Source organism: Mus caroli, chromosome 10 (assembly GCF_900094665.2).
Source record: "Mus caroli chromosome 10, CAROLI_EIJ_v1.1, whole genome shotgun sequence".
NCBI classification, from domain to species: domain Eukaryota; kingdom Metazoa; phylum Chordata; class Mammalia; order Rodentia; family Muridae; genus Mus; species Mus caroli.
The window spans coordinates 17941850-17956557 of record NC_034579.1 but is presented as its reverse complement, the minus strand read 5'-3'; the positions used below and the strand labels follow the sequence as shown (position 1 = coordinate 17956557).

The 14708-nt window shown below is 45.4% G+C and overlaps 1 protein-coding gene across 1 annotated transcript in view; it reads right to left on the bottom strand.

The window, feature by feature from the left end:
* Nucleotides 1-14708, bottom strand: part of Sgk1 (serum/glucocorticoid regulated kinase 1) — a 117170-nt gene that overhangs the window by 71395 nt on the left and 31067 nt on the right. Inside the window, exon 2 of the mRNA XM_021173628.2 lies at nucleotides 232-444. Within this exon, the coding sequence (XP_021029287.1) occupies nucleotides 232-444 (213 nt within the window). The remainder of the gene's footprint in view (nucleotides 1-231; nucleotides 445-14708) is intronic.

The window sequence follows — 14708 nt, the reverse complement described above, 5'->3', positions numbered from 1 at the left end:
CCAGTATTACATATCGAGAACCTAATTTAAAAAAAAAAAAAAAAAAAAAGGAAGAAAAGAGGAAAAGAAGAAAGGAGGTGAAATAAAAGTCTAATAAAACTTGCTGCTGTGTTTCCTACTTACAAGCATTATGAATATACATCTTTTTTTAAATTGGCACCTCTGTCACAAACACAAGGAAATGGTTTCCAATTCCAGAAGGATGTGCCCTCAGCAAAATAAAGAACTTACTTCACACCCAGGTTGGATCTCCCAGGAACAGGACTCCTCTGGAGGGAGCATCCCCCTTTGGAAAGCATGGTCACCCAGGCATGATTGACACAGAGTGGCCTCAAAGTCTGACTCCCCAGGGGGAAGATGCACCCCAGCAGGGCCAGTGTACTTCAAGTTGGGGCTCTGATGCTTGTCCACGCTGACCATGGGGCTCTTGATCCATCTTCGTACCTGAGAGTGCAGAAGGAGAGAACAGAGAGAGGCATTTGCTAAGGTTGTCCTTTACAGCACACTGCTGGGAGATTTGGTGAGACAGAGACTAAGGTGAGGAAAATTTTGTCTTACAGCCTCTCAGTCCTTCCATCCATCTCTTCTAAACCGGTCCATGCTGGCTGTTCTTCCATCTCCCCGAGCCTCTCCTCAATTCTAGGCCTAAGATAATGATACTTCCTCTTGTGTTGTAACAGTTACAACATTTTCTTTCATCGCTCATGTTGTAACAGTTACAACATTTTCATCTTGCCCTATTGTTATTGTTTGCAGCACTGGGAATTGAATGCAGGACCTCCTGGAGGCTAAGCAAACACTATACCACCAAGCTAGGGCCTTAGTCTGAGAGTGTTTCTATTCTTAAGTAATTATCATTTTAAAGGGGCAGTGCTTATCTTGGCTTACAGCACAAGCAGATGGGATCCATCATGGTGAGCAAGGCATAGGGACAAGTAGCTGCATAAGTGTGTGTGCAGCTAGGACTCCAGTCCAGGAGTCGAAGGAATGGGAAGCAGGAAATAGCCAGGAAGTGGGGCCAGATCAGAGAAGTCCCAAGACCAGGTACTGGAAAGATGGCTCCCAAGTTAGGAATTTGGACTGTTTCAACAGAAAATCTGAGTTCAGTTCCCAGCTCCCACATTCATTGAGCAGCTCACAGCTGCTGGTACCTTCAGATCCAGGGGCTTCTCAGACCTCCTCTACCTCCCACATAGAAACAAAAATAAACCCTAACACCTTATGGTTACCTGGGCATGCTGATGCACGCTTTTAATTCCAGCACTTGGAAAAGACAAGAATAAGTATGTATTTTTCACTATTATAAAGCCTCACTTTTTTTTTTTTCTAGTGAGGTTGTAGACAGGGATGGTGGCATGCGCCTATAATTCAAGATCTCAGGAGGTACAGTCTAGATTGCTGTGAGCTCAAGGCTCTCCTAGTCTATATAGTTGAGTTACAGGCCAGACAAGGCTAGAATAAGGCCTTTTCTTTTAATACACACACATACACACACACACACACACACACACACACACACACACACACACACACACACAAGAATAGTAGCCAGGCTTATTGGTTCATTCCTGATATCTTGGCTACTTGAGAAAATGAGGCAGGAACACAGAAGTTTAGAGCCAGCTTGAGCTACTGGGGATGCTCCAGGCCAGGATGGGTAAGGAACATTTGAGCTGCACGTACAGTCCCTCCATTTGGGGGCCTGAGGCAGGGGGAACACTGCCAGTCTGAGCTACAAAGTAAGATCCCGTCTCAATAGCTGGGAGGAAGATGAGGCTGGTTGGTGTAATTCTACCAACTGAAAAGAACAAGTTCAAGGCCAGCCTGGGCTACTTGGGAGCCTATCTCAACATTCCTCTGTCAAAAGTCTATAACAGTGGATGTTATCAGTACAATGTTTAGACTATAATAGACACAGCTGTAATCCCTGTTAGAATCAGGGGTAGGTTTTTTCTTTTTTCTCCTGTTTTACAACATACAGTCTTTTACATTTTTATAAATGTCAGGTTGCATCATAATTGCTGCTCTGGGCTATACTTTCATTTCTTAGGGAATAATTTTATCATTTGCAAAGGCTCTTAAGCAATTAAAGCCATATTTCTCTACTTGTTTATATTTGTGTTTTAATTTTTTCTTTATTTGCCTTATGGATGTGTCCATTCTCCTCTCTCCTTCTCCTCCCCCTCTCTTCCTTTCCCGTGCCCCTCTCTCTGAGAGAGCTTACTATATTACCCAAGGTAGCCTCAAACTTGTGACATTCCTTCTTGCTTTAGTTGTCAGAGGACAGGGATTAAAGCATATCTGACGTCATCATACCTGACTGAAAAATCTCTTTTCTCTCCTTGTCACTGGTTTTTGTCCCTATTTTCCTTTCCTCCCTTGCCCTCCCCTCCTGACCTCCTCATGCCCCTCCTCAAACTCCCTGCACTGCTCCCTGAGCAGTTGGGAGAGAAACAACCCCTGACCCTTCCTATACTAATGCTCTGTCTCTGAGCTGTACCCCAGCCCTGAATTCTTTTCCACATCTGTTTAAACTATCATTTTTGGAGTCTTAGCAGGTATTCATGCCTACAATCACAGTACTTGGGAGGCAAGAGGATCAGCATGAAGGGAAGAAGAACTGATGCCCAAAGGTTTCATCCATCGGGGATGCTTTGTTACAGATGTGCCCACACTTACAAGTCACACTCGCTCACAAGGCACACTCACACAGGCACACTCATACAGACACTCACAAGATGTACTCACAAAGTGCACTCACTCACAAGGCACACTCACACAGGCACACTCAACAAGCTGGACTCACAAGGCATACATACTCACACAGGCACACCTACACAGGCACATTCACACAGACACACCCAAACACACCATATATGCATACACAGGGAGAAATAAAAATGTTTAATTAAGGCTTAGGGGTACAGCCAAGTGCAGAGTGCTTACTCTTCCCGGCATTATAAAAGAAAGAAGTTGTCTGTATCATGGGTGCAGTCTCAAACCTAAGATTCTGAGACTAGAATACAATAGAATATCCTTGATCTAGTCTCAAGTGTGATTTTGTGTTGGAGTTTTAGGCAGTAGTAGTAGGGACTAGATTGACTCTGTGTCCCCTTGAATGCTAGGCAAATGCCCTACCACTTAGCTACGGCCCTAGCCTTTCAAATGTGTTTCTGATCAACCTAGAAATTATTAAGTTTTATTTCAGATGGAAAATATTTCTTCTTCTCCTTCTCCTTCTCCCTCCTCTTCCTCCTCTTCCTCCTCTTCCTCTTCCTCCTCCTCCTTCTTCTTCTTCTTCAGAGGGCTTTAAGCTTGAAGCTGGTAACGTTTCCTGCTTTATTTCCAAACTTGAATTTGAAGTTAATCTTTTTCCTCTGGATTTCTTGCCATCCCTTTTACCAAGTTGATTTAGCTTTGCAGGGACGAGGTACAAGATGTGAGCTGATCTGTCTTCCATTTTATTCACAAGTCACAGGGTCTGACCATAATTATTCCTGGAGTTTGAAACTGTAAGTCTCCCCTTGTCTCTACGGACACTGAATTATAATTTGAGGTGTTAATATATAAGACAGGACATGAAGCAGGGTTCTTCCTGGGCTGAAGGCCCTTGTTTCCACCAACCTGAGGCCAGTGCTGGGCAGTAAAGGTGGAACTGTGGCTACAAGGTGTCACATGAGTGGGCGAGTCCCCAGGTCTGCATTTTGGGAGGGTGGAGGGTGGGGAAAGCCAGGCAGTGAACACCGAAGCTTGAGATGGAAAGCCAACCACAGCTGCCAGAAAAGCAAAAGAAAACAATGGCTGTTGCGGATTTATTTGGGAAGTGTATGTCCTCTATCTGCCCAGTGTTGATTCTTTGAATCCATTGCGCATCTTTCTCTGAAGCTAAGAGAAATCTACGATTTGCGCATGTGCCAAGAGCAGGCGTGTCTGCTGTTTTAAATCAGTCTGCTGTGGGCACAGTGAGGATGGGTCTCGGACGCCAAGACTTTTGACAAATCAACCCATTCCAGACCTTAATGAGAATATGGTCACCTCTCTGCAGAGAGTGTAGCTAGGGAAGGAAGTAATCTTTTTGTTCAGGGGTATTAGAGAAAAACATCGCAAAAGCGACATTTTCTAGCAGGAATGGAAACGGCTGCATGCTTTTTCTTGGTTTAGTCTTCACTCTGACTTCAGTATGTTCCCTCCTGTTACTTGCTGACGATTTTCGATTTTCGCTAGCTTTGTAGCTATGGGGCCTTAATTAAGGACAGGGTTTATGGTATTTACTTTAGCCTCAGAAATCCCTGGAGAGTGGCTGGGGTGTGAGATGTGAATACACTCATAGACTCCCTCTCCAGCCCTGCAGCCTGGGCAAGGTGCCCTTTAAAACTGCTGAGCTGAGAGCTTCTCCATCAGGCCCCTAGGGAATTCAAGCTGCAGCCCGCCCCTTGCGCTCCTGGGGGCAGCCGGAGCTGAATTGCTTGGGTGGAGGGAGGGTTGTGAGTGGCTTTGGGGATCCTCAGAGACCAGCCACAATGGCTCTGAGCTAGAGACAGCTGCAAGACTCTTCGAGATGTGAATGGCCGGATACAGAAGCAGCCCTGGTTGTGTGGCCACCTGGGCCTCGTTTTCTTCATGGCTGCGCCACAGTTGTGAAGAGCATTGTAAACAAACGCAGACTGGAGGATATGTCCGTCTAAAACAAAGCAACAGTTCCGTAGACAGGGGTCTGGAGGAGTCTAGTTCCAAATTAAACCGGAGTTCGGAAGCAGCTATCTCGGGAGCCTGGAGTTAAAGCTTAAGACCATAGCTAGATTTCTGGGCAGTACTTAGGTAAAACACTAAATGTAATTCTTTGCTAAATCTAGTCTGCCTTGGTTTTTATTAATTTATTTGAAGGGAGAAAAAAAAAAGTTATCCAGAAACCACAGTCCCCTCGGAGAGCTGCCAGATACGATTAAGGAGATTGGCCAGCTTTTAGGGATTTTCCACTTGTGGTTCTTTTTCCTATTATGTAATAGTAAACAGATATTACTCTTCATATAAAATGGCTTAGTTGATAATGATATTATCAACTGATGCGGAAAATTGATAGCTAGTCGGCACTTCTGTGTGATCCCAGCCGGCAGAGCCTGTCTGGATTTCCGGAGGGAGAGTTGCCTCTTTCTCAAAAGCCATGGGAACCAGACATAGAGCAAGTGTGATTTCAGAGAGACACCATTCATCATGGAAAACCTACTGCTTATACACTGCCATAGTAACTTCCAATTCTCCCAAGTTGGGGGACCCAGCAAGAGCTTGTATTAAACAAAACAAACCCAACCAAATACCTCAATCCCCAACAACAAAACAAAGCAAAGAATTAAAAATAAATACATTTTTAAAAAGCCTTTTAATCCTGATATAAGCCAGTTTGCTAGTGAAAATATTCAGGCAATTATAAAAGGAAGACCCTGCTCACACACCCCCACCCCCACCCCCACCCCCACCTCCACCACCACTACCACCACCAAGTACTTGCAAACTGGATACCTGATGGCAGACAGGTTACAGGGAATATATGGTCTCTCACCTTGGTGCCCAGAGAGCTATTCTACAGTCTCCAAAACTCTGACAATGCAGTAACATGAACTTAATCTCCTTACCTCAGCTATAGCTGCCAATCACACAACCTTTTTTTTTTTCCTCTGAACATCTTCATTGTGTATATGAAACCACATGATTTGCTTTTTCTATTTCTTCTATGTCTGTGGACTGTGAGGATAAGATTCACTGCTTGGATTCTTTTAGGGCATAAGCAATATGGACTTACAAATAAAATAGTAAGCACTCTGTTGTTTTTAATGAAAATTATGTTAGTTTATGGATGTCCACAAGCTTTGCTAAGATCCCCTATTGAGGTAAGATATACACACATTTAGTTTCGTCCCTTATATAGCCTGCCCTGAAGAGGCACCCTGAGAAGACTGAGTGGCCTCTGGAATTCCCCAGCTTTCGGTGCCTTTGGGATTTCCCAGTCCCTTCCCATGCATCCTGTTCTAGATTCCCAAGGTCTAACCTTGCATTTCTCCAGGCCTGGTCTGGGGGATGGCTGGTGAGGGCCTAGGAGGAAGAGAGTAAAAAGGAAGGGAGACATGTCTGTACCATCCTCCATGTTGGAGCTCACAGGAAGCCCCACCCCCAGAATCAGTGTGTTGTGAGTGTTACACACCACACAGTCTTAGCCTTGAACTCAGTAATTTAAGGTCCCCTTCTGACCCCACTAAAATACCACCCACTGATCGGTGACAGGCAGAGCTCAGGGACTCATTAATATGAGGATTTTGAAATGAAGATAAAGTTCTTATTATTTCTTAAAATCATAGGACTGATCCTTTCTTTGGAATTAGCCTGTCTTGGGCAGAGGAAATGAAGAAGAGGAAGGGGGGAGAAGGTGGAGGAGGAAAAGGAGAGAGAAAAGGAAGTCGCTGTGATGACTATCTGTAAGGGTCAGAGTGTGCTGTTTGTTTGCGGGATTAGAAAATAAGATTGAAGAAGAAGAGAGGCGCTGGGCTAATCTCTGAGCAGCAACCTTGGCTCCTCCTCAGTAACCCACAAGCTTTGAGAACTTCCTCTCCTCTCCTCCAAGAAATTCCTCTTCCAGTATTTTTAACCTCTTTTTTCCTCTGGGCTATTGATTCTAAACATATTAAACATGTTGTTTTTGCAGTATCTCTCAAAGCTAGCAAACTAAAACCAGCCCCTTTACACCCACGAACTCTGCCTTGTTCCAGCGCCCCTGTCTCACCACCACCATGACTTTTCCTGTTTTTTGTTTGTTTGTTTGGTTGTTTTGTTTTGTTTTGTTTTGTTGCCAACTTTCACAAAAAACCAGTCTTCATTTCCTTACCTCAAACTCTCGCATACCAGTGCACATCAATTTTGTACCAGGGTAAATATGAAAATCCCACGTCTGACCATTTTAAATTGGGGACATCTTTCTCTTTCTCATGTAGCATTTAAAGAGGTCAACAGAACTCGACTTGGTATCCTTGCCCCGCCCAGTACTAAGGGGGCCAAAGCAAGAGGATCAGGCCACCCAGAACAGTCATTGGTTCACAGAGAGGTTTAGGCTAGCCTGGGATACATGGGCCCCCGGAAACAAAAACCCACAACAAAACAAACAGCAACTTTTTTTTTAACAGGAGGGGGACATTTCAACAAAAGCTAATGACTGTCGTGCCACTGTTACGAGACAAGGACAGAAAGAAACATGTGTGACCTTTAAAGAGGACGCTGGCTGCATCTCAGAGGGGACTGAGAGGAGCCTGTGCTTCCTCATGCAGCAAACATTTAACAGATGTACTCCAGAAGAGTCTCTTGGCCTGAAAAGCCCAAAGCCACACCCAGAACTCGGCTCCTACCTCTGTAAGACAAAGAAACTCATCTTGGGGCTGTCTCAGGGTTAAAGGAGAAGATCATGTCAGCCTGGCACTTGGCCCTGATGAACAACATGTCTTGGTCTGTGGTTGATCCTTACTACTATGATTAAAGTGGTCTAACTCTTCATCCATCGAGAGTTTTATATGGTATCATGGGACAAATGAGAGTAGGTATCTCAGTGCAGTCGGGAGAAGTCAGAGAAGGCCTCTAAAAGGCAGTGGTGATTAAAGTAAATATTTACGGCTAAGTAAAACCAAGGTGGAAAAAGGAAGGAAATTTGCATTCCATTTCCAGGACTTATATTAACAGGACAGGGGCAGCAGAATCAGGATATGTATGGGACGCTTGAAAGACAAGTCCAAGAAAGGAAAGTCAAAACTTATTTTTCTTAATTTTTATGTTACATTTACTTATTTTTGCAGATGTGTGTGAATGTATTCCTGTTGTGGCAGATTATGCCGAGGTTGGGGTAGTTGGTAGTTTCCTACTGTGTGGGTCCTGGGATGCTGAACTCAGGCTGTCAGCCTTGGCCACAAGTGCCTTTACCTGCCTTTACCTGTCTGTCTCTCCTGCCCACTGCTTTTTAAGGAGAGATAGGAAGAGTGAGTCACGAGGCAACTCGGTGCCTCTGAAGTGTCTGCAGCAGGAGAGCCGGGTTATTAGATAACCATGGGACCGGAATGCAGTGCAAGATGATCATCAAAGCTATCGACTGTTTCTCAAGTCTCTGCCCTTTCCCATCCAGGCACCAATCTCATTCTCAGGACTCTCTTATGGCTTCTTAAAACTACATGGACGCAGTAGCTTGAATCCCTTCTGCTTGTTCGAACCCTACCATCCAACCCAAAGCAATAGGCAATCTGGCCACTGAAACCCTCGCTGCCCAACATGTCCAGTAACGTCTTTCCTTTGTGTTTAGTATGAAATACATTGGCATTCCCTACTCAAGTCCCTCTTCTAAAATGTTGACTGTAGTTGACTGAATTGATGTCACGACTCACTAACAGATGTCACAGGAACAGAAACACCCATGTCAGTGGTAGTCTGGAATACCAAGTTGTAGAGGTTTGGTCTGTTGCTATGTATTGTAATGTTAAATTCTGTATCCCAAGGCCTAGTTGTCTCAAGATGAGTGAATTCTCACATATGCCAGCTTTTATTGTGCAAACCTTGCTCCTTAATTTAAAACTATTGTTTAATAAAGATGCCTGCAGCCTGTAGTTGGGTAGAAGAGAAGTAGGCGGGGCTTCAGTTCCTTGGCTTGGGGTCTGAGGCAGAGACCACAAGGAGAGGAAGAAAGAGGAGGAGGAGGAAGGCGCCTTGGGGAGATGGATTGTGAGCACAAGGCCATTAGGGTCAGCCTGCTGGAATAGGAGGGGCTTAGGCAGAGCATTGCAAGTGATATCTCAGGGTTACTGACAGGGAAGTGGACAAATTAGCATAGAGGGTTGATATCTGCTCAGCTCTAATGCTGTAAGGCTTATTATAAATATAATGGTGTATGTCTTTTATTTGGGAACTAAATGATCTAAGGTAGGGTAGAAATCCCCAGATAATACTTACTGCAAGACCAAGTATGCTAGGTTATAAACTCCCCGGAGCACCCAAATCCTCCCCGTGTCCTTTGCTCTTCCATTGCATCAGTGGGAACACAATTCAGTCATATACTTAGGACAATCATCCAACCATTGTGCTTCTCATCAAAGTTTGACTGACTTGAGGGTTTACTTGAAATGAAAAAAACACATGCCCGTTGTTCTACTTGTCTGTCTCCCTTCTGAGTGGTGGCCACACCGCTGCCTCTCACTGGCCGGACATTGATGAAGCTCCTTCTCTGTGCCCTCTCCCAAGCTTGCTTCCTATCTCCTTCACGTTGAGTCACTCACAAGGCAAGAGTCATAGTCAGGGGCAAGCCCTTGTGGAGAGCAGGTGACCCAGCCTCAGTCTGTAAGTGGTCTCACCCTGAACCTGGAGTTCACATTTTCTCATCCAGGCTGGAAGCCAGCAAGGACCAGTGCTCTCAGTCTGTGCCCTCCCTGAAGGTGGGCTACAGGCATTTATGGAGACATCTAGCTTGTTACATGGGGTCTGACCAGAGCTCAACTCCTTTTCTAACTCCGGCAGAGGACAGCAGAGGCTTTGCAGGATAAAGGCATGCTTTGTCCAGAGCTTTATCTAGGGAGAGCTGGCCTTGGAGGTGTGCTTGAATGAGAAGACAGTGGGGTGGGGTGGGGTGGGGTGGGGGCACAGGCAATGAGACTGGAACACTGAAACACTGAGCTACTAACCACAGTTGCTTTTGTACTGTGCTCTGCAGGAATTTGAGCCAGCCCTGTCGGGACCTAAGAATGAGCCTTGTCTCATTCAGACTTTTCTTTAGGCTCCCCTAAACATAGACATTCTAAGGGCGACCTTTAAAAGTCACATGTGTTTGTGTGGAGGTGCAGTTCAGGTGGTAGAATGCTTGCTTAGCGTGCTTAATGCCACAGTTGGGTCCCCAGTACCACAAAAATCAGCCGTGGTAATCACCTGTAATCCTGGCTCTTGGGGGGGCAGAGACAGGAGGATCAGAGGTTCAAGGCTAGCCTCAACTTTCAAGGCTGGACTGAGAGCTTGTCTCAAAATAACAAGGAAACACTGAACTGGGTGAGATAGCACAGACTTTTAAATTCCAGCAGTAGGTAAGGTAGAGTTCTAAATTCAAGGCAAGCCTGGTCCACAGAGTGAGTTCAAGGATATCCATGGCTATACAGAGAAACCCTGTCAAAAAATTGAATAAATAATAATCAAAAAAGTCAAAACAAAACCAAACACACCAGAAACCATGAAGCAACCATAGCCAAGTAAAAAACAAAACAAAACAAAACAAAAGCAACAAAAAAGACTTTCTACAGTGATGACCTGAATTAAGAGAACTGAATTTTAGTGGCTGGAGATGCCAAGGTTCAGAGCCCTTGCTGCTCTAACAGAGGATCTACATTCAATTCACAGCACCCATATGATGGCTCAGAACCATCTATAATTCCACTTCTAAGGGATCCCACACTTTCCTCTGAGGTTTGCAGTTCTAGGCACACACACACACACACACACACACACGCACACACACACATACACACGCTGCACACACACACACGCTGCACACACACATCCATGTGGGCTAACACCATCCATGTAAAGTCAGAATTAAAAGAGAGTCAGATTGTAGCTCTAGCTGTGCAATGGCCTTGAGGAAGACACTTGATGCTTCGGAACTGTTTTCAGTGTCGTTAGTCCTTGTAGATCCTCTGGCCGTGTCATAGAGTTGAGACTAGTCACTGGAATACTGCTCATAAGAGTTTGATCTCCGTGTGTGAGACACATGGCATCAGTCTAAATTTGTTGAACGAATTCATGATCAAAGGGCATTTGCTCTATCCTGAACATTTCCTCCCTGCCTGGCTCTTCCACCACACTTCCACAACTCTGAAGTTCCCCCAATAAGCTTACTATAAATAAATAAATAAATAAATAAATAAATAAATAAATAAATAACCAAACGGTGTTGAAAATCATCTCACCACGTTCATGAGAGTTGTCAGAAAAGCCATTTCAATTGCAAAGCTAAAGGCCGAATGAAAGTTTTTTTTTTTTTGGTTTTTCGAGACAGGGTTTCTCTGTGTAGCCCGGGCTGTCCTGGAACTCACTTTGTAGACCAGGCTGGCCTCGAACTCAGAAATCCACCTGCCTCTGCCTCCCAAGTACTGGGATTAAAGGCGTGCGCCACCACTGCCCGGCATGAAAGCCTTATTGTTAGAACTGTGTACATTACTTAATTGAATTGAAAGAGGTAAATATCAGAAAGATTAATGTGCAGAGGGTTAAGTGCGGCTCTGACGGCTCTGCTCGCTTACAGCATCCACTTATACAAACTGCATACACGCTCCGTTTCAGTTTTCTCCAGAAACAGCTCTCTCCAAATTCCCCCTGTGCTGTCTTGGTAATAGTTTCTATTTCTGTATTCTATTTTTTCCCTTCACTTCATGTTTTATAAATGAAGAAATGGTGAGGTTTAATTGTTCCCTGAAAGCAAGAACAGAGCCAAAACTAAGAGTGGGGGTGGGGGGTGGGAGGGAAAGCTAGGGCCTGAATACCTACTATGTCCAAGGGTTGTGCTCAGCAGCGGGAGGCAGACAGTGGGAGTCTGAATTTGGATTGGCACAGCTGTTTAGAGATATCATGGAAATTTCTGAAGTTAGATGATTCGCTGTGCTTAATGTTGACACAGGCATGTTAGGCCAGCAGGACCCTGATCAGAAGTTCAAGGTCAGGGTTTGGGATATAACTTGGTTGGCAGAGCTCCTGCCCAACATGCACAAAGGTCCTGGGTTCAATACTCCAGATACTCCATCAGGCGTGGTAGAGCAAGCCTGTGAGGTCAGTATTTGGGAGTTAGGGCATGAAGACCAAAAGTTAAAAGTCCCCCTCCTCAAGCCACAGAGGTATGTGGTTTATCAGGAGTGTGCTGAAGCTGGTTTTACGGCAGGAACTCTGACCACAGCTATATTTCTTAAACAGCCCAGGCTCACATGCCCACAGAAGGCACTGCACACAGTGGACTGAGCCTTTCTACAATTAGCAATCAAGAAGGTACTCCACAGACATGCTCATAGGCCACTCTGATGGAGGCAATCCCTCTATTGAGACACCCTCACCTAACTCTGGGCTGTTACGTTGACAGCTGAAACTGACTATGGGAGGGAATAATGAAAAACAAAAACAAAAACAAAAAACCAGTCATCCTCTGCCATGTAGTGACTATGAGGCTAGCCTGGGATACATGATCAAAACAACATGAAACGAAACAAAACAAAAATAACTACAAAAGCAAACAAACAAAACCTCACAACAAAGTAAATGAAAAGGAAAATGAACACAGCCCAGTTGAGGGAAGAGACTAGTCAGACAGTCCCCGCTCCCAGTGTCAGGAGTCCCACATGAAGACCCAGCCGCTCCCAGGGTCAGGAGTCCCGCAACTGTTACAGATGTGCAGAGGGCCCAGGTTCATCTTTAAAGGACAACTAAATTAAGACAGAGGGATATGGGGTGCAGCTTATCGCTGTTGGGGGTGCTTTCAGGGTAGTTGGTGGGCAGGGGCTTACTTGGTGTCTTCCCTGGTGCTGACTGGCCTCAGGGAAAGCATGGGGTGGGTGGGGGGAGGGAAATGGGTGAGGGGAGGATGGGAAGGGGAGGGGGGATAAAGTGAGAGGAGGATGGAGAGGGTGAACTGAAATCAGTGGCAGTGGGGTTGGTGGGGGGAGGGCATCTCTGGGACAATGGAAATGCCAGGAATCTATGAAGGTAACCCTAGCTAAGGCTCCTAGCTACTGGGGGATATGGAATAGCCATCTCCTGCAACCAGAAAAGACTTCTACAGGAGGTACTGGGACACCAACCCAGACACAAAACCCTAGGCCCACAATGTGTCCTATCTACAAGATGTGCAGGGGTAAAAGATGGAGCAGAATTTGAGGGAAGGGCAAACCAATGACTGGCCCAGATTAGACCCATGCCATGAGAGGAAGCTCACCCCTGATGTTGTTAATGATATTCTGTTACAGTTGTAGATAGGAGCCTAGTGTAACTGACATCAAAGAGGCTTCACCCAGCAACTGATGGAAACGGATGTAGAAACCCACAGCCAAACATTTGGAGGAGCTTGGGGAATCCTGTGAAAGAGGGAAAAGGACTGAAGGGAACCAGAGGGGTCAAGACACCACAAGAAAACATACAGAGCCAACTAACCTGAGCCCACGGGGGCTCACAGAGACTGAACTGGGATCATGGGATGCCCCTGGGCCTTCTGCACATATGTGACAGTCCTGCAGCTGGGACTCCATGGGAGACTCCTAACCTAACAGCAGGAGCAGCGGATGGGTCTCACTCTCTTACCAGCCTTTGGATCCCTTTCCTCTAATTGGGTTGCCTTGCCCAGTCACGATGAAAGAAGATGTTCCTAGTCTTAGTTGATATGCCAAGGTGGGTTGGTATCCACGGAAGGCCTCCTCTTTTCAGAGAAGAAAGGGAGGATGAAAGAAGGAAGAGAGGGGAGGGAAGAAAGAGGGAGGGGGAAGATGTGATCTGGAGACTGAGATGTGAAGTAAATAAATTAATTAACAAAAATACAAAAAAAGGAGGTATATGACTGTTAACATGGATCTGTGAAACAGAAAGAAAACAGAAGAGATTTTTAAAGTCAGAGGCATCTAAATAATTGTAATAAATAACAAGTCAAGGGGCCAGAATGAAATGAAGATTTCCCAGGAGACAGGTGGATATCAATACTGGGCAGCAGAGGCTGACTCGGGGGAGACGGGAGATGGCGGGGGGGGGGGGGGGGGGGGGGGGGGGGGGGGGGGATGGGGGGGGGGGGGGGTGGGATTCACAGGACCTACTCAGTCCCAGAAGGAAACAGTCTTTCCATAGGTTAGAAACTGATTGATAGGAGATATGGCAGGAGATGATTCGGGGATGCTCCTGACCATGAATACTCATCACCCATCCTTTACTATAGAATGAAATAAATCAGCTACGGAGGCTCCACAGCGTATTAGCAGATGCTGTCATCACTGTATGGCAAGCTGGCAAGAAAAATGTAAACACTTGCTTAGCTTTGTTGGGAAAATTCACTATTTTGTTTTTTAGCATCTTGGTACTTCCTTCAATTCCTGCACTTACGTTAGAACACACACACACACACACACACACACATACAGTTATATGCTCACTCACTTTCTCTCTCTTTCTTTCTCTCTCTTTTTGTTTCTTTGTTTCTTTATTTCCCTCTCCGTCTTCCCTTTCTCTTCCTCCCTTTCCCTCCCTCCCTGCCTTCCTTAATAAAAAACAATGTCTCATTCTGAAAGGCAGACTGACCTGCCTCAGCCTCCCAAGTGCTGAGATTCTAGGCACACTGTACTATACTCAGCCTGATAAAGTAAGGCCTCCTCTATGTTCTCCTTTCTTAAGCTCTTCTTAAAGCTGTAACTGGGTCAAGGTCAGTACTCAGGACACCTGCCTGCTGGGATGACTGTGTGCATCAAGTAATAACATTCATGAAACTCTACAGACCGACACTGGTCATGTTGGTTCATCAGTCCGTGTGTGTGTGTGTGTGTGTGTGTGTGTGTCTGTCTGTCTGTCTGTCTGCTTGGAGACAGTTTTCCTGTGTATTCCAGGCTAGCACTGAACTTATATTATATAGCACCGAACATATTCACAATATAGTCTGGGTTGCCCTGGAATTCACGGCCACTCACCATCTT